The 19,263-nt window shown below is 49.4% G+C and overlaps 2 protein-coding genes across 3 annotated transcripts in view; both read right to left on the minus strand.

Annotated features, from left to right (window-relative positions):
* Positions 1–14,344, minus strand: part of Glb1 (galactosidase beta 1) — a 78,626-nt gene extending 64,282 nt beyond the window's left edge. Inside the window, exon 1 of the mRNA XM_041677071.1 lies at positions 14,170–14,344. Within this exon, the coding sequence (XP_041533005.1) occupies positions 14,170–14,244 (75 nt within the window). The 5' untranslated portion in view covers positions 14,245–14,344. The remainder of the gene's footprint in view (positions 1–14,169) is intronic.
* On the minus strand, positions 5,776–13,960 carry Tmppe (transmembrane protein with metallophosphoesterase domain). 2 transcript variants are annotated; one of them, XM_041677072.1, is made up of 2 exons: positions 13,879–13,960; positions 5,776–11,289 (listed from the first exon to the last, which is right to left on the minus strand). In XM_041677072.1, exon 2 carries the CDS (start codon positions 11,177–11,179, stop codon positions 9,836–9,838), a length of 1,344 nt encoding a protein of 447 aa, XP_041533006.1. In that variant the 5' UTR covers positions 11,180–11,289; positions 13,879–13,960; the 3' UTR covers positions 5,776–9,835. The 2 variants fall into 2 exon arrangements, with proteins under 2 accessions (XP_041533006.1, XP_041533008.1); XM_041677074.1 differs by lacking the exon at positions 13,879–13,960 and adding an exon at positions 13,366–13,413.
* Positions 14,345–19,263: the final 4,919 nt, after the last annotated feature.

Genomic DNA, 19,263 nt, shown 5'->3' on the forward strand with positions numbered 1-19,263 from the left:
GTGTTGTGTACGTACCACAGCACTCACGAGGAGATCAGAGGACAACTGTGGAGTGAGTCCTCTCCCTCCTCCTCTCTGTGGGTTGTGGGATTGAACTCAGGTCATCAGGCTTGCACAGCCAGCGCTCTGCCTGTGGAAGAATCTCCTCATGCAGGAGCTGGTACGCGGCTTAGTTCTTCTGGTTTACCAGGAACTGGAGAGACCGCAAGGCTGGCTGGCTTGGTTAGCAGGTTTGGAAGCTCTGAAGAGAGGGACGGATGGGTTCAGGGCAGTCTTTGAGTGATACACACTTCTGTGATGGGTGTCTACAGAGACCCTCACCTCCGACCAGAAAAGCAAGGTGGAGGGTTTAACCATGGTGGGACACTGGGAATGAATCTGGAGGGACAAAGGACACAGTGCCCTGGTAGAGGATACTGGCAAGGAGTATCTGCCCTGAGCCATAGCACCTTGGCTCTGATCCCTAAGCTCAAGAAATGGTTTCTTGGACACAATGGATCATGGACCATGTGAACCACTGGTCCATGACAGCAGCCTGCAGGAAGGGAGGGGAGATGCCAGGAGATCCTATGACCCTTAGGAAGTGATGGTTCGGGGAGGGAGCAATGTAAAGATGGACATGAGAGACCCCACTGGGTGACTATATAAACCACAGGCCTCAGGAGACCCAGAGATGTGCCGTCAGTGAGGACATCAGTGAGGAGGGCTTTGGTAACCTTAGAGTCCCCACGGCGGCATCTTCAAAAGATGAGTGATGACAGATGAACAGCTGTGACACTGGGCCCCCTGCACTCTGTAAAGATTTGTTACTCACACTGGTTTAATAAAATGCTGATTGGCCAGAAGTCAGGCAGGAAGTATAGGTGGGGTGACCAGACTAGGGGAATTCTAGGAAAAAGAAAGGCTGAGACACACTCCTAAGTCAGACACAGAGGAAGCAAGAAAAGGTACCAAACCACGTGGCTAAACATAGATAAGAATTATGGGTTCATTTAAGTTGTAAGAGCTAGTTAATAATAAGCCTGAGCAATAGGTCAAACATTTTATAATTAATAAGCCTCTGTGTGTTTATTTGGGACTGAACAGCTCCAGGACCAGGTGGGACAGAAACTCCTGTCAATAGCCCTCTCTACTGCTGGGGATGCCAAGATGGCAGCATTATCAAGGGGGACCATCGTAAACATCAAGCCAAGGGACACAATTTCCAGTAGTGATCCTAAGCAACGGCTTGGAAGTCACAGTGTTCCATGCAGTGAGATAGGAAAGGGCTGGTGTCTGCCGCTAGAAAATTGAGATGCCTTTTCCAGTTCTCAGCTTTGACTTGGTTTCCTAACACAGTGGCTAAAGGTGTGTGTGTGTGTGTGTCTGGATCCTCTGAAGGAAGGACCCTACAGTGTGACTACTAGCACAAGCCTAAATAATGAGACTTAGGGTACCTAGCTGTGTCCTCAGGAAAGAGCGCACCCAGGCCTCAGGAATACTGTCCACACAGTTTAGGCCAACACTTACACTAGGAAATGTGACACACCTTCAATCCCCCTTGTCACTCCCAGAAGGCCCAGGTCCTTCACACAGCGGCTTCCAGAAATAGAGAGCGTGTCCTACCGTTATTTCCCTTATCTAAATGCAAACTGGGACCAAACTGGAATGAGTTTTCCTATCAACAGTTACTAGAATCCTTGCCACGTACAGGGGCTTTTATGGATCCAGTGAGAGTTCCAGAACTTACTCTTCCTTAAGATAAACCTGGAGGAGACGACACTCCTGAAGAGCTACCAGTTTCTCCTCCACCGAGGTTTAAAGGTCATCTCCATCGAATTCCATCTGACCTACCCGTGGGACCGTGCCAATAACATAAGCATCACGGTGGACAACAGTGGGCTATTCATAACAAAGCGTGGCTCCAAGAGCAGGTACCACAGGGTTATCGTAAGAGCAGAGACCATGGCCTCCAGCACTTGGTTGGTTGACCACACAGGAATCTTTTTGTCCCTCAAGAGGCACAAAAGCAGTCTGTGTGACTCACCGTCTCCTGCCACAGGGCCACAGTCACCGCCTGGCTCTGTGTCACATGAAGCTATGACTGTTAGGACATCTGTTACGGTTTGAATGTGAAATGTCACCATAGGCACCGAGTCCAAACACCTGCTCTCCAGACAATGGCACCGAGTCCAAACACCTGCTCTCCAGACAATGGCACCGAGTCCAAACACCTGCTCTCCAGACAATGGCACCGAGTCCAAACATCTGCTCTCCAGACAATGGCACCGAGTCCAAACATCTGCTCTCCAGACAATGGCACCGAGTCCAAACATCTGCTCTCCAGACAATGGCACCGAGTCCAAACATCTGCTCTCCAGACAATGGCACCGAGTCCAAACATCTGCTCTCCAGACAATGGCACTGAGTCCAAACACCTGCTCTCCAGACAATGGCACTGTTTTAGAAGGTTGGGGAACATTTTGAAAGTCAGCCCTTGCTGGAGAAGCCTGTCACTGCGGGCAGGCCTTAAGGTATAGTAAGCCAATTCTACCTCCTGACTGCTCACACAGTGTGACCACCATACCTCAGCATGCCTCCCCCCAGGATGGACTGCGGCTCCTTCAAATGTGACTCACATGGTGGGAAAAACTGACTCCCGAAAGGTGTTCTGTGATCTCCACACGTGTATAGCATGTGCACATGGACATATATGCATGCATACATATACAAATAGATGTAATAATTTTTAATAAGTGAGCCCCAGCAAAACCTTTGCTCCATAAATTGCCTTTGCCAAGTCTTTTTTTTTTTTTGTATTTTATTTATTTATTATGTATACAATATTCTGTCTGTGTGTGTCTGAAGACCAGAAGAGGGCACCAGATCTCATTACAGATGGTTGTGAGCCACCATGTGGTTGTGGGAATTGAACTCAGGACCTTTGGAAGAGCAGGCAATGCTCTTAACTGCTGAGCCATCTCTCCAGCCCCCTGTTTGCCAGGTCTTTTGTCACAGCAATAAGAAAAGTAACTTAAGCTGGGTGTGGCGGTGCACACCTTTAGCCCCAGCATTCCAGAGACAGAGGCGGGCACAGCTCTGAGAGCTCAAGGCCAGCCTGGTCTACAGAGCGAGTTCCAGGACAGGACAGCCAGGGCTACATAGAAAACCCTGCCCCAAAAAAACAAAAAAGAAAAAAAAAAAGAAAGAAAAGGAAAAAATAACTCATATAAAGACCGTCCTGTTCATCCAATACATGAACGACATCATGTTGTTTGGACCCGGGGAAGGGGGTAATTCTCAAAGGCCAAGAGCAGAGGTAGGGGATCTAAACAACACAGTCATTTCTTTTTGTCTTTTTATTTGGCGGGGGGGGGGGGGTTTGTTTTTTGAGACAAGGTTTCTCTGTATAGTCCTGGCTGTCCTGGAATACACTCTATAGACCAGGTTGGCCTCAAACTCAAAAGATCTGCCTGCCTCTGCCTCCCCAGTGAGGGACTGAAGGTGTGCGCCACCACTGCCCAGTCTCCGGTCATTTATAACCGTCACTGCCAAGGAAAATGCACTTTGCGGTCCCACAGCAATCAGTCCCTCTCAACAATGAAGGACCCCATGAAGGTCCAACCTCAACAACCAGCTTCCTCTGGACTTCCTGAGCCAGGGCACCACTGACACATGGAAGGGTAACAGAAAATGGGAGGACAGCGGGGGAGGTGGTTCTGGGGCAAAGAGAACATTTACCGCTCACAGAGGCCCCAGTTTAGCTCCCGGCGGGCGCCCACATCACACAGCCCACTGCCTGTAATTCCAGCTCTAGAGGATCCTACGCCTTCCTCTGGCCTCCTGCACACAGGGTGCATATAAACTCACAAAGACACACACATGCAAATAAATAATAAAATCTTTTCAAAACGAGGAGGCAGAAGGGAAGAGGGGAGAAGGAAGAAGAAGAAAGCAAAGGAGGAAAAGGGAAGACAGGAGCTAGCTTCTAGTAGTCAGAAAACCCTCCAATTGCCCGGAGTACAATTCAACTCTTTCTGAATGAACAGGGACTGAAATGGCATCAGGAGTGAGACATCTTTATTTCACACTTGTAGGGTGTAGTGGCATCAGTGTTTACAAAGATTACAACCACAGGAATATGACACAAAATGTAATTCCAAGCAACCATCCTGGATGTTCAGGCTCCCTCAAGTTCCCGCCCCTACCATACACATAATGCACAAATATTGGAGAATTTTTTTTAAAAAGGTAGTACGCACAGAACACCCTTAGGCCAATCCTCCTCAAGAGTCCAATAGTGACCAGTGTGGGTTTCTTATTTCAGTTATCAGCATCAAAACAAAACATTAACAGTAATAGTACAGGCATCAACGGGTAACTTGAACATCTCCTCCAAGAGTTCTAGTCCTCGGGGTAAAAATGAATAGATATCTGCATCCCTTGTGCACATTTCCTGGACTTGAACAAAGAGTAAAAGCAGCTTGCTGACATCACAGGTGAAGGGTCATTATGAAGGGTCACAACTTGGCCTCCAGGTCTTTTGGGAGAAAGCTGGGAAATTCCTATCTCCACAAGCCCTGTCAACTCACCCTAGGGGCCTGTGGAGCTCCGGGCAGGGACACCTCAGCTCCAGGTTGGAAAAACCCAGCTATCCACTAGCAACCCAGGGCTGTGGAAAGGGAGGGGAGGTGGCTGGGAGGGCTTTGCATACCTAAGGCTTCTATAGTCCCTTAAGGTCAAAGAGAAAGCCAACGGGTGATTCCAGCTGACCAGAGGCTCAGAGGCTGCTGTGGTCCGTACATCACTTCCCACGGACTGGGGAAGAGCAGCAATTGAGGTCCATAGTGACAATACCCCAAGGGACAGATTTACAGATACCTGCTCTACCCCACATCTCTATTTATTAATTTTGTTTATTCATATACGTCTTGTGTTAAAACTTCTTTTTTTCACATTTCAAAGGTCTGGGTAAAAAGACGACAGTGCTATGGGGAAGGCAGGGGACAGCAAGGGGGAGGACACCGAGAGCAACGAGCACCTTGGGTCTGGATCCTGACCTTCCTGCACTCCTGACCAGCGATCAGCTTAATCTCAGCGGGGAAATGAAGAGACAAATGTATAGTTTTAAAAAATAAAACTAGGAAGCTGGAGAAAGGGCTCAGTGAGGACCCGAGTCGGGCAACTCAAAATCATTTTTAATTCCAGCTCCAGGCCTTTGGCTTCCTCAGGCACCAGCACTCATGTGCACACGCCCACGTGTAAGACACGAAGACCTACACATGATTAGAAATAAAAACAAATCTTAAAAAAAAAAAAAGAAAAGGTTGAGTAAAGGTGCGTGGCATCGAGCTAAAAAATTCCAGAGACCCACACGGCAGGAGAGAACTACCTTCTGCAAGCTGTCCTCTGACTACCGTATCAGCACTATACACACACACATACACACACACGAACACACACTTGTATACACACACACGAACACACACTTGTATACACACACACGAACACACACTTGTATACACACACACGAACACACACATACACACACACGAACACACACTTGTATACACACACATGAAGACACACTTGTATACACACACATACACACACATGAACACACACTTGTATACACACACGTGAACACACGCGTATACACACAGACAAATTAATTTTAAAATATACATTACATAGTCGGGTGGTGGTGGCACACGCCTTTAATCCCAGCATTCGGGAGGCAGAGGCAGGTGGATCTCTGTGAGTTTGAGGCCAGCCTGGTCTACAGAGTGAGTTCCGGGACAGCCAGGGCTACACAGAGAAACCCTGTCTCGAAAAACCAAACCAAACAAAATAAACCACACGAACAAAACAAAAAAAAATTAAATAAAAATGCCCTCAATTATTTTCATCTACTTCTTTGTGCATACATGTGTAAGAGGAATGTTTCATACTTAAAGAGACATAGTACGCACAACATACATAGCACACACAACATATGGAACTCATTCAGACTTTGTTTCAAACAAAAAAAATTGTAAAAAGACAGTTCCTTGAGAAATCAGAGAAAGAACTGGGCATGGTGGTGCATGCCCTTCATTCCAGCCCTCAGGAGGTAGAGGCAGGAGGATCTCCTGGAGTTTTAGGCCAGCCAGGGATACCTATTGAGACCCTGTCTCCAAAACAAACAAACAACAACGAAACCAAAACAAACACGAGAACAGAGATGAATGAAATAATAACCAGAAAAAAAACAGACAAAAGGAAAAGTAAAATAGATATTTGGCAACAACACAATCAACAAACCCTTAGCTACACTCCAACGACTGAATTTAGAAAGGAAGGGGGACACTGCAACTGGTACCCCAGAAATAAAGATGACGGTAAGAGATGGACATGGTGGCACATGTCTGTAATCCCGAGAGTCAGGGGGCTGAGGCAGGAAGAGTGTGAAGTTCAGGGCAGCCGGCTCCTCAGTGAGACCAGTCAGGGAGGGAAGGAGGAAGTCCCACAAACACCTGTGGCCCAGGCATGCTGCAGAACCCGGAGGCATGAAGGAAGTGAAGAAGGAAATAATCTATTATGACCAGAGCAGGAGGAGAGAGAGGAGCTGAGAACAGACTAGCTGTTTCCCTCCTATAAGGAAACATCATCTCTTTAGAGAATTATTCTATTCCTATTACTGTGTGTGTGCCATGTAATCTTTGTGTTAAGTGTGGACACACACCAGGCACAACATACGTGGGGAGGTCAGACTCTGTGGAGTCAGGTCTCTCTTTCCACCACAGGGTTCCAGGGAAGGAACTGAAGTCGGGTTTTGGGGGGCTGTCACCGCTGAGCCACCTCACCGGCTCTGATCACAACTTTTCCTTTCTCTGCTGATCCTGAGACTGAGCCCAGGGCCTCACACTCGCAAGGCAAGTTCTCTACCATTGAGTTGTAATCCCACCCCCTCTGTTAACAGGAAAGTTTGGTGAAACAGAAAGTTAGAGAGGATGAAGGAGCCAGGGGTGGTGACACACGCCTGACATCCAGCTCTTGGGAGGCAGAGGCAGGAGGATAGCTGTAAGTTGAAGACCATCTGGCATACATGGCAAGACCCTGCGCATCAAAGAAAAAAACAAAGAACAGAATGGATGACATGCACACGGGCCACAAGGCGACGGTATCAACCATGAGACCCAGGGTGGCCAAAGATAACTTCATCAAGCCTAGTATAGGGCCCTGAAGAGAAAGACCCAGAGATCACGGAACCAGTAACAATAACAAGAATGGTGAGAGTCGAAGAGCTCCCCGGGGCACAAGATGTCAAAATCACTCTGGTGAAAAGCAGAACAGAGAGGGATCGAGTCGCCAGAAATGGAGAACAAAGCGACCTTCGTGAGGCTGGAGGGTGGAGGGGTGGTGCCCAGCAGGTCTGGAAGAGCTGGGGCTGAGTGGTGGCCTCTCCTAGGATCCCATCAATAATAAATCGTGGTTTTTACAAAGTCTCTCCCAGGGCACTGAAATCCTATGAGAGGTGGGAAGGGGACGAGACTGTCACAGTTTCGTGGACAAAGCTATTTCTCTCTCTCTCCCTCTCTCTTTTCTTCAAGACAGGGTCTCGTGTAGCCCAGGATGGCCTCATGCTCACTAGTAGCTTTGAACCTTCTAATTGTCCCGTCTCCACCCACTGAGTACTGGGGCTACAGGTGTATAATGTTTTTAAAAACTGATGGTCCACTGTCAATGCCTTATCTGCTGGGAGACAAGGATGCTTGAGTAGCCTCCTGCACCCCCCAGACCCTGTCACACCAGAAGGACAAGAAGATGAAGAAGACGGGGATGGACAAAGCAAGTGTGCACAGGACACTCGGCACATGATAGGAAGGAGCTCTCAGTAGGTACCACACAGACATCTGGACTCGGTTGGTGGGCAGCGTGCCACCCACTGACAGGCTCCAGGCCTGGCTGCTCCAGAGACTCTCCAGGCACACTCCTCAGCAGGCCTCTGACGAGCACTAAGTGCCCACACTTTTCTAGCAAAGCAGCCTTGAGGTAGATACAAGAATTACACCCATTTCGGGGCTGAAGAAAGCCAAGAATCTAGGAGGAACGGTCACTCACTGTCATTCATCAACTCTCCCTCATAAGCAGCAGGAAGCTCCTCTCCAGGCAGAGGGCATCTGTCTGCATCTCCTTCCAGAGGCCTCTCGGCCCTGAGTTTAAGCTACCCAGATGGTTCTGAGCACATCTTAATGGCTTTCCGCTATAAAAAGAACAAAGTCTCTCTCTTGCCCCTGGCAAAGGCTAGACCAAGAAATCTAGGCAGTGCACAAATAGCTCCCTTTGTCTCTTTTCTTTCTTTTCTTTTCTTTTTTTTAAAGATTTATTTATTATGTATACAGTGTTCTTCCTGCAGGCCAGAGGAGGGCACCAGATCTTATTATGAATGGTTGTGAACCATCATGTGGTTGCTGGGAACTTCTGGAAGAGCAGTCAGTGCTCTTAACCCCTAAGCCATCTCTCCAGACCCACTTTATTTTTCTTGTGGGTCTAGAAATCCTAGGGATGACCGTGTGCTTCTGTGGCCAAAGGCCAGGGTAGAGGGATTTGAATTCCCCCATCAGGTAAGAACTGTCATTTCGTAGCCAGGGCCTGAAGGAACCTGCAGGGGCAGAGCTGGATCACAACCATATTGGCTTCAGTTTTCCTATGGGTAGTCAAGAAACCTCAGCTTCTCACCAAAAAAAAAAAAAAAAAAAAAAAAAAAACCAGAACCAAACCTGGGGTAATGGGTGGTGGGGGTGGGGTGGTTCCAAGCTCCTGACTCATTCAACAGACGGCCTCCCCCCATCTAGCCATGAATGAACTGAAGCCAGCCTCAAATATGCAAACCACTGAGGGGAACATGGGGCTCTAGGGCCTTGTTTAATGTTTATCTGTGCTTAGAATCCTGCATTCACCATGACCAATAAAGCTACTTAACCATCAGGCCATAAAACTTTCAGAAGGACTTAGCTCCCCCTTCGTATGTATGTGTGTATGCACATGCGCGCGCGCACACACACACACTCCCTCTCTCTCTCTACCTTACATGCAGTTTTGTTTTGTAACTCAAAGTCGAGCACATTTGAGTTCCAACTAGACAAGTGCTCTGGTACCGTGCCACACTTCCAGCCTTCAAACACACCCCATCACATCCCGTGTCCCTTCCTCACCCTGAACACAGAAGCAGCCTGTCCTTAATATCCTTAGTTTCTGTATCCAAGAGGACACAGAAGCAGGATTCAGAGCCGCGGAGATCTCAAGAAATCGCAGAGTCATCACCCACCAGAACTCCCATGACTGCCACCAAGCCAAGCAATCTGAACCCCTCAAGGTCCAGACGGGAAGGGCCTTGTGTGTTCTACTGAGGTCAACAAAGGTGAACTCGATGCACAGAGGAGGGAAGGTCACCTGACCTTAACCTGGTCCCTCCCCAAACCAACTGTCTCTAGACCAAGAAACGTCAGAATCCACCCAAGTCCTAACCAGGGTTAAACCCACAGAAGACAAGTGTTCTTGTTCCTCCCTGAGTCTGAGCAAGAGGTGTCCTTTCCCACCACCCTACCCTTTGCACAAGGGCCCTTCTCTACCGCAGCTGGAAAACAAACGTGTGTTCACATTTACGTGGCCGAGTGGACTCACAGGTGAACTACCAAAAAGCAATGGATTTTCTAAAGAGTTTAACCAGCCTGAACTTGCCAGGCAGCCCCACTGCAAATCACTGATCCCAGCAGGCTGGGGCCAAAGGGTGCTGGCAAGGCTGGGCAGGAGCAGGAGATGGATGAAGGTGCTGAGCAAGGAGACAAGGCAGGGCAGGGCCGCTGGGGCAGGCTTAGGGAGCCCGCCACAGGATGAGTTCTGTGATTTCTGCCCTGCTCCCCAACCTCATCGGTATCCCATAGTAGGCTGTGCCCGGACTGACGTACACAAATGTAGCCTGGCCCACTTGGTAGAGACCAGCAAAGAAAGGGTTCAGGAGATAGGCTGCAACATTCCAGGGGAAGATCTGCCCTGCATGAGTGTGTCCGGAAAGGATCAAGTTTATATCTGGCCGTGCCTGGAGGGCCCTCTTGGCAGCCAGAGGCTGGTGAGCCAGCAAGATGGTAGCATCATCCGGGCTGCAGCCCTCCAGAGCCTTGTCAAGGTCCATGCCATGGCCCGAGTAGTGAAGGATGTCTGCCTCTATGTCATCCACGCCCGCCAAGCAGATCCACTCCGTGGTGGCCCCACGGCCGTCCTGGTCCCCGGGGGCGGAAATCTTCACGTTCTCATTATGCAGGGGCCGAACGCGCAAGGATTCCAGCAGGGCGAACCAGTTGCTGACATCTGACGTGTAGTACTCGTGATTACCCGTGACGAAATAGGTGCCAAGACGGGAACGGAGCTGGCTCAAAGGAGCAACTGCCGTCTGCAGGATGGAGGCTTCGGAATCGGAGAGGTCCCCCACAATCACTGTGATGTCTGGCTCCAGCGTGTTCACCATCCTCACAAACATCTCCATCTTGGTCCTGCCCACCGTGGGCCCCAGGTGAATGTCCGAAAGGAGCACTATCTTGAGGTTATTCAAAGAGGGGGGTAGCTGATGGATGGGCACCTCCACGGTTTTCACCACTGGGGGCTGGGCAGCGTTCAGAAGGCCAATGGTACTGAGCACAGCTGTCACTGCCACGGCCAGGGCAGGCCTGAGCACCAGGTGCCTTGTCTTGTCAAGGCTGCCCACCACCCTACCGCTGCGCCAGGCTAAGAACTGGTAGGCCTGCTCCATGGCGTTCAAGATACAAAGAAAGAAAACCATGATGATGTAAGCACCCAGGCAGGAGTAGGCTGCTAAGGAAAACACGTAAGGTTCCTCGGCCACCAAGAAGAGCATGGTGAAGAAACTGGAATGTGCCAGGGCCAGGAATGCCATGACAACCAGCTTCCAAAGCTGGAAACAGGTCGATTCCATGGCAGGGGAATGGCTGAGGTTGCTTACGGTGCTCCGCCAGATGTACAAGGAACCAATGAGCATGAGCGAGTTGACAAACAGGGCCAGCTGCAGGCGGAACAGCCAGCGCCAGGCCTTGAGCTCAAGGGCCTCAGCCAGAAAGGAGCGGGAGAGGATCATGGACACGAAGACAGTGGCTGCCGCCAGGGCAGCCTTGGAACCCAGGGACAGCTGCCTGAAGAGGGCCATTCTCTCAGCTCACGAAGAGTCCCCAGCAGCTCAGGCAGGTGGACTCTGGAAGGCAAGTGACTTCTTTAGAAAGGACAGTGGCCAATGAGAGATTTCCAGATCAGTTCCGCCTGCAACCAGGAACTGGCATCAGCTTTATGGGAAAGATCATTAAAACATTCTTGCCCCCATTCAATAAAGGACCAGAGACCACTCACACAGCTCCTGCCTGCCTCAGATCCAAGCCACTCAAATACCAGTTGCTTGCTATGCTTCCTTATTAAAATATGCCACAATCATGACAGGACACGCGATGGACAGTTTTCGTTTACTCTTTCCTTCTTTCTGTTCTTTCGTGACAGGTCTCGTGTAGGCCAAGCTGGCCTAGAAGCCATAAAGTAGCCAAGTATACCTTCAACTTCGGATCCTCCTCCTTTCACCTAACAAGTGCTGGGATTATAGGTGTGCTCTACCACAGGCAGGTGGTTTATGTGGTTCTGAGGATGGAATCGAAGGCTTCCTGCATGCTCCACAGGCATCCTACCAGCCAGGCCTCAGTTTCCATAGTCTTAACAGTGTTTTGTATTCTGAATAATAGGAGAAACATTCTAAACGATCAATTGTCAGCGTGGAGTCAAAACCACTCTCGTAACAATATTAAACCATCACTGCCTTGCCATTCTCTCTTCCAGTGAGTGCACAATAGAGTTTTGCAAAGACCACCAACATGTGAGTTCCCTGCAGACTGCAAAGTTCAACAGAAAACGCTGAGTTCTGGGGGTGGGGTGTAGCTGAGCTCTGGGGATGGGGTCCCTGAGTTCTGGAAGTGAGGGTGTAGCTGAGCTCTGGGGATGGGGTGTAGCTGAGGAGTTGGTAGAGTGAGGAGCACGAACAAAACCCTGGGTCCCATCCTCAGCACCACATAAGCAGGCATGGTGGTGCACACCTCTGTCCCCGGCACTTGAGAGGTGAGGGCAGAAGGATCCGAAGTTCAAGGCTATGTCTGACAACACACCTAGTTAGAGGCCAGCCTGGGCTTCATGAAACCCTGTCATTAAAAAAAAAGAAAGAAAAAGAAGGCAGGGACGTGTTAATAAATCACTGTCGCTTCTGTCCAGCAGGGGGCGCTCGCGGACTAGAGGCGGTAACATTTATATCTAAAGCACCGAGGGTGCTGAAAGTGTGGAAAAGTCCAATAAATCAAAGTTTTCCAAAAAAAAACCAAAACAAACAAACAAACAAACAAAAAACCAAAAGAACGGACTAACTGCTAACTACGACCCTGTCTGAAAACTCTGAGATACTTTTTTCATACAATGTATTTTGTTCAATTGATTTATGTCTTTTTAAGAAAGTACACATTTTGCAGGGCGGTGGTGGCGCACGCCTTTAATCCCAGCACTCGGGAGGCAGAGGCAGGCGGATCTCTGTGAGTTCGAGGCCAGCCTGGTCTACAAGAGCTAGTTCCAGGACAGGAACCAAAAGCTACAGAGAAACCCTGTCTGAAAAATCAAAAAAAAAAAAAAAAAAAAAAAGTACACATTTTATGGCCTTTAATGCCAGCACTCTGGGAAGCAGAGCCAGGCAGATCTCTGAGTTCGAGGTCATCCTGGTCTACAGATTGAGTTCCAGGACAGCCAGGGCTACACAAAGAAACCCTGTTTGCAAAAAAAAAAAAACAAAAACAAAAACAGAAAAAGAAAGTACACATTTTAACTCATCGTCTAGGACTAAAGTTGAGAATTAACGTTGCAAATGCAAAAAAATAAAAAAATGAAAGCTGTCGACTGTTCTTTTCCTTTGGCTCTAGTCTAACAGGTCAAGAGGGTACCTAGATTCCGATGAGACAGCAGCCTCTGCAGGGGCCTCTCCCAGGGCATCTTACCTGGCATCTCCTACTTCTCACCTGGTGATTTACAGATGACTGATGACCTCCATAAATCCTTATCTCTTCCCGCCCTTACTGATACTAAAGGAGTTCTGCCCTCTACCCTACCAGCTGCCATAAGCCTAGCCTCATTGGTTATCAAGGACATCAAGCTCGGCTGGAGCAGCAGGCACACTCAACTAGCCGTAAATGAAAGCAGTCTCAGCAACTATTTTCCAAAATCTTAAAGTTTCACCTCTGGTTTTAGATAAACGTGTGCCATTTCCAAGAATGTAATTTTTACAAGGCTCAAAGTCTACTAACTTGCACTTTAACTTACCCCCGCCCCTCGCTCCGACTCAGTCCATATGGAGGGCCCCACGCTTATTCGCTCAAAGTGCAAAGCCGCAGCCGCGTTCTACCTCGCACTGTCCCCTTCACAGGTTCGGTGCGGACCTCCCCAGGTGCGTGTCCAACGCACCCCAGCCACTCACCGCCCCCCCCCCCCCACGCCGCCGAGATCTCGCCTGAGGCAGTTTGCCTCTTCCCACCCTCCACTCTAAAAGAGGAAAGGCTTCCAGCAAGGTGATGAAACACCCCAAACTAAAAGCAGCCAGCAGGTGGCTAGCGAGAAGCGGAAAAGATAGTTGAGAAGGGAAAAAAGCAAATATTTCTGTAACCCCACTGCAGGAGCCTCTCCTGACCCCATTTTTCTCCTTCCGGAGCGCTCCGTGAAGCCCGAACTCCACAAAGATCGCACTCCGCGCCACGGCCCGCGGAGCCCTCCCGCAGCTCCCCGCGCAGCCTGGAGCCCCTCTTCCCAGAAACCGAAGCTGGAAAGCTGCGGGCGCACCTCAACCTAGCCCTCGATCGCGTTGCACAAACGGGGAAGCAAGTCCGCGCGCAGGACACAGCCGCAGCGGAACCCACGCGCGCCAGCAACCAGGAAGGACGCGCGCCCCGCCCGGCCGCCGGTCCGCCCCCTACGGGAGGCCAGGCCACTGCCTGCGCCTCGGCGGCCTGCCTGCTCCGAGGGGTGACCGAAGGTCCCCCAGATTCCCGCTTTGCAGAGCCACGGCTCTCCTCGGCCTCTGGCCCCTTCCCAGCGGCGGAGCGTCCCCGCGCGGTGGCACCGAAGACTTACATAGACACTGTGCGCAGCGCCCAGCAGCAGCGGCGCCGGTAGCAGGAGCAACGTGCACAGCGGGACCCGGAACATGACGGCGATCGGGAGGGCTCTCTCCACTCGGCCGGGGACGCCCTGGCCAGCCGCTGCACCTCCCGGGGGGCTAAGGACCCTCAGCCTGGACCCGCCCCAGGAGGACCCGCCCCCAGCTCCGCCCCGCTCCGCCCCGGGGCTCTTGGCTTGAAGTGGAGACCCAGCCTCTCCTGGCCACGTGACTCCGGAGCAGCTGTTGTTTAATCATTTCCCGCATCTGAATGGCAGCTCCCCTAAATCAGCCTTGGTTAAGCGCAAGGGTTGGTGATCCACGAGGGCCTGCAGGCTGTCCCGGCTACCAGGAAGGAGCTGGACAGGGAAAAGGTAAACAGCCAGTCCTTGGTGCTCCGGGCAGTAGAAGCCTTGCCCGGTAGACCCTAGCACGTGATCTAACCCTCACGAGGTGTGGTCCACAGGCCAGGCAACTAAAACCTGGAAAAGGCGCACTCTGGTTCCTAGCGCCGGTGCCCTGACACACACAGACTCTAGGACAGGACCCAGCTCTGAGTTTCAGTGCACGCTAAAGTTGGAGAAGCGCTGCGCTAGGTTTCTGAGGAATTCTAAGCGTGACTCAGCTAGGGTGAAGTTATTTTCAACTGCCAGCCTCAGGCTGCCTTGGATTTTAGTGGTGAGAACAGCGGCACATCCCACCGGTAACTTCTGGTCTACTGCCTCCGGTTTGCTGGAATTAGTCATGTGCCTCCTCCCCTGGTTTAAGTGAAGTTGATTTAAATGTGCAGACGTAGGATTTTCCAGCTTTAATCAGTTGTCATTTCTAACAATACTCATTTATTTTAAGCATCATCTCATTTTTATTTATCTATTTATTTTTGCAGTGCTGCTGGTGGTCACAGGTCCTCATTAATGCCAGGCAAGTACTCTACTGTTGGGCCATACCCCAAATCCCTAGTTTGTTTACTTCTTTATTCCTTTGTGTTTTTATTATTTATTTATTTATTTATCTATCTGAGACAGCTTCTCTCTATGTATCCTCTGACCTTCACATGTACACCATGGCACACACTCATGGACACACATAAATACACCCATGAACATATATACAGAAATATATACTATATACATATATGAATAAATAAATATCCTAAGTAAAGCTGGTTTTTAAATTTAAGTTTTTAAAAACAGGATCTCAAGTAGTACAGACTGTCCTCAAACTTACTACAGTTGTTGTTGTTTGGGTTGTATAAGACAGGGTCTCTGTTATGTAGCTCTGACTGCCCTGGAACTATATGGAACAGGCTGGTCTTGATTAAGGGTGTGTACCACCATGTCCACTCTCACATTCTATTTTGATAATAAATGTGCGGCTAAGTTACATGATTGACAGACGAGAGTTTAAAGTCCTCGTCATTTTTGCACCCGGATCTCTAGTTTGGCCATTACAGTTAGTTCTATCCTGGGGGTGGTATGGTGTCTCCCCCTTGTAATCATGATGCTACAGAGGCTGAGGTGGGATTGTCACAAATAAGAGGCTAGCTTGAGTTACATGTCACTTTAGATAGACATCCCTAGACCCGATGTCTCTTCTTAGTAATTTTCCACACATGAAGCCCCTCACTCACATGCTGGCTGCATGTTCAGAGTTGTATGCTCTGCTTGGGGACCAGCTAGATCACTCTCTTACTGCAATGGTGTCAAACCCCTATTTCTTCTCTTTTCTTTTTCCTTTTTTTTGGGGGGGGGTGGTTTTCGAGACAGGGTTTTTCTGTAACTTTGGAGTCTGTCCTGGAACTAGCTCTTGTAGACCAGGCTGGCCTTGAACTCACAGAGATCTGCCTGCCTCGGCCTTCTGAGTGCTGGGATTAAAGGTGTGCACCACCACCACCCAGATTCAACCCTTATTTCAACAGCTGAATAAAGTCTTCCTTTAATCTTTTTTTTTTTTTTTTTTTTTTTAAAGACAGGATTTCTCTGTGTAGCCCTGGCTGTCCTGGCTGTAGACCAGGCTGAGCTCACTCTCAGAGATCTGCCTGCCTCTTCCTCCTGAGTGCTGGGATTAAAGGCATGTGCTACCACTGCCCAGCTTCTTCAAATTTTAATGTGCAAGAATAAACTTTCCTTGGGGCCAGGGCGATGGCACAGCAGGTTAAAACTCTTGCTGTGAAAGCCAGTGGAAAGAAATGTTTCCACCCAGGTCCAGCTTGGTAGATCACTGATTTTTACTGGGGTTCATTAGAGGAGCCTGGGTGACTCAGAGTAGCTACATTAGAGAAACACACCACCCTCACATGGTTGTGGAATGTGTCACAGGGTCTTGACCCCTCAACCTTCCTCTTCTTATACACTCAGCATTCCCCAAGATCATCAGCAGACGGGCGCAGGGAGGAGTGGTGGCGAGAATCCCAGGTGAGGGTGGGTCTGGTGACCCTCTCCCCAGGTCCATGATGGTCACATTGCACCTAACTGTCACTGCCTTGCTTATTTTGTTCTATGGCTGCAAGACCCAAGTAGTGTTTGGTCCCCTCAGCAGTTTCTGCTTTCTGGTGAAAAGGAAACGGTGGCACCACAACCCTCCACCCCTTCCTCCAGGTCTACCGCCTCTTCAGTCATGTTCTGTCTTTGAGGGGTGATATATATGTATGATTCTTTCCTAAACCCTGGGACTCGACACCAAAACAATGTCTGCTTTCTTATTCCCACCAGCTCAACTGGTTATGAATCTCTAGTCACATCTACCCGTACCAGAAAAGAGTTTCCCTGGACCTCAGCTGGATGTAGACACAAACACACATCTACTCACCGAAACAACAGCCTTAGCCTCCCGCCGGTGCCTAAGACGAGCCAGCCACAGGGTTTGGTCCTGACACACAGGACCTCTGCAGTGAGTGGGGCTTCAAATCCAACCAGTCAGTAGTTGATTGTACCCGTAACTGTTATGACATTACTGCAAGTAGAATAAACATCTTGTGGTGGTGAGGGGGATCTCCAACTGAGCGGGACTAACGGCAACAATCTTTCTCAGCAGCCAGCATAGTACCTTCTGGTACTGCATATGTCGGTCATCAGAAAGGATGCCTCCAGCTCTGCCCCAGCTTGACGTCTCTGTGCCCTTCCACTAGAGGATATAGTGTTTGGGCAATAAAGATTTCTCATCCAGCTCTGGTCTGCAACCACCGACAATGGCAATGGTGTTTACTATAAGTCCTTAGGTGCCCTCCTAGCCAGCAGCTTGTAAGGTTTTAATCCTCCCGTTCCTGGGATTTTCACCTAACAGCCTGTGGCTTCCGGGAGTGCCTTTTCTCGTGTTTAAAATTACTTCATAGGTAATTTGCCTGCATGTATGTCTTCTGTGCACCACTTGTGTGTCTGTTGCCTGCAAAGGCCAGATGAAGGTGTCAGATCCCCCAGAGCTGGAATTACAGATGCTTATACCTCCATGTGGATGCTGAGACTCGAACCTTACTCTTCTGCAAGAGCAGTCAGACCTTTCAAATGCTAAGTTTTCTCCAGTCCCCTTTCTCACTTCAAAAAGAATTCCACATTGTTGCATTTATGCATTTATTTGCGCGTGCGCGCGTGTGTGTAGGTCCATACATGCCGAAACACACATGTGAAGGTCAGAGGACAACTTGCAGTAGTGAGTTCTCTTCTACCATGTAGGTCACAGGAATCAAACCCAGGTTGTCAGAACTGGCAGGACCTGACCTAGTGAGCCGTCATGCTGGCCCCACAGAAAGGAAAATACCAGCACAGGATCCCTAAAGCCAAATTCTCAGACCAAGTTCTCAAAGGAGATTCATTTGCTGCAGAGGGACAGAGGGTAGGGACAGGACATAGAGGAAAGGGGAAGGGGAGCAAGGGAAAAGGGGCAGAGGTATTTGTCCCAGAGGACAAAGGACTGCCCCTAGATAGAGAGGAGACAAGCACCCACTTTTTAAAATTTATTTTTCTCCCATAGAGAATCTCATTCTATCCCAGACAGATCTGAAAACTAATCATATGACTCGGGCTGGATTCGAACTCACGCTGATCCTCCGTACTCAGCCTCCCACATGCTGGGATTACAGACGTGAGTCACCTGATCCTCCTGTGCTCAGGCTCCCAAGTGCTGGGATTACAGGCATGAATCACCATGCCTGGCTCATTTTAAGCTCTTGTTTGTTTGGGGTTTTTGTTTGAGACAGGGTCTCACTATGTAGCTTTGGGTGGCCTGGAACTCGCAGAAATTCCCCCTGCCTCTGCCTCCTGAGTCCTGGGATTAGAGTGTGCCAACATGCCTGGATCAGTTTTTAACAACTATTGATTTTCATTGTTCTTTTTTAGATGTCTTTTCAATTATATATTTTTTACTAAGGGTAGAATCCTGAGGCCCACTCTTCTTTGTTCAAGCAAGTATAAAGTGGACTTGGGATTCAGTAGCTGAAAGGATTTTACACACACACACACACACGGTCCAAGACAGCATGAAGAGATCCCATCACATTGACTGTTTTGTCCAAAGAGCATGTTAGGTACAGTGGCTCGGGAGGGGCATGCTTATTTCGCTCTCCATTATCTGTGGTCATTCACCATGGGCTGTCTGGAGTCTCCGTTGTCCGCACTTGACATTTTAAAGGGCTTTATCTTAGATGAATAATCTCTCGCCTTGCAGGCTGTCATTTCCCCAACCACACAAGATTGGGTAAAATGGTCTAACGGTGGCATGCAGAATGTGGTCAGCGGGACACTCACCTCCAGCAACTGAGGACCACACACACCATACTCTTAGACATGGTGCTAAGGGACAAGCATAACCTGGTCATCTTTAGCATCCTATTTCCACATCCGTCCCCTGCTGTCTTTGGTGCTCTGGGGTACCACGAATTAAGGCTCACCTAACCCCAACCTTGACTGAAGCTCCAGATAGTCCGCACGTTATTAGCAGGGAACAAATAAATCTGCAGTCCAATGTGGAGCCGCTGGATGGTCCCCACCTTGTGAGACCTGCTTCTCTGCACGCCATCACTGCCAGTTCCTGCTGGCCACCTCTCTGGTGGACCCTTCAGGCTCTACAGGCTTCCA

The sequence above is a fragment of the Microtus oregoni genome, unplaced genomic scaffold (genome assembly GCF_018167655.1).
Source record: "Microtus oregoni isolate MIOR12 unplaced genomic scaffold, Mior012 000028F_ref0000031, whole genome shotgun sequence".
NCBI classification, from domain to species: Eukaryota; Metazoa; Chordata; class Mammalia; order Rodentia; family Cricetidae; genus Microtus; species Microtus oregoni.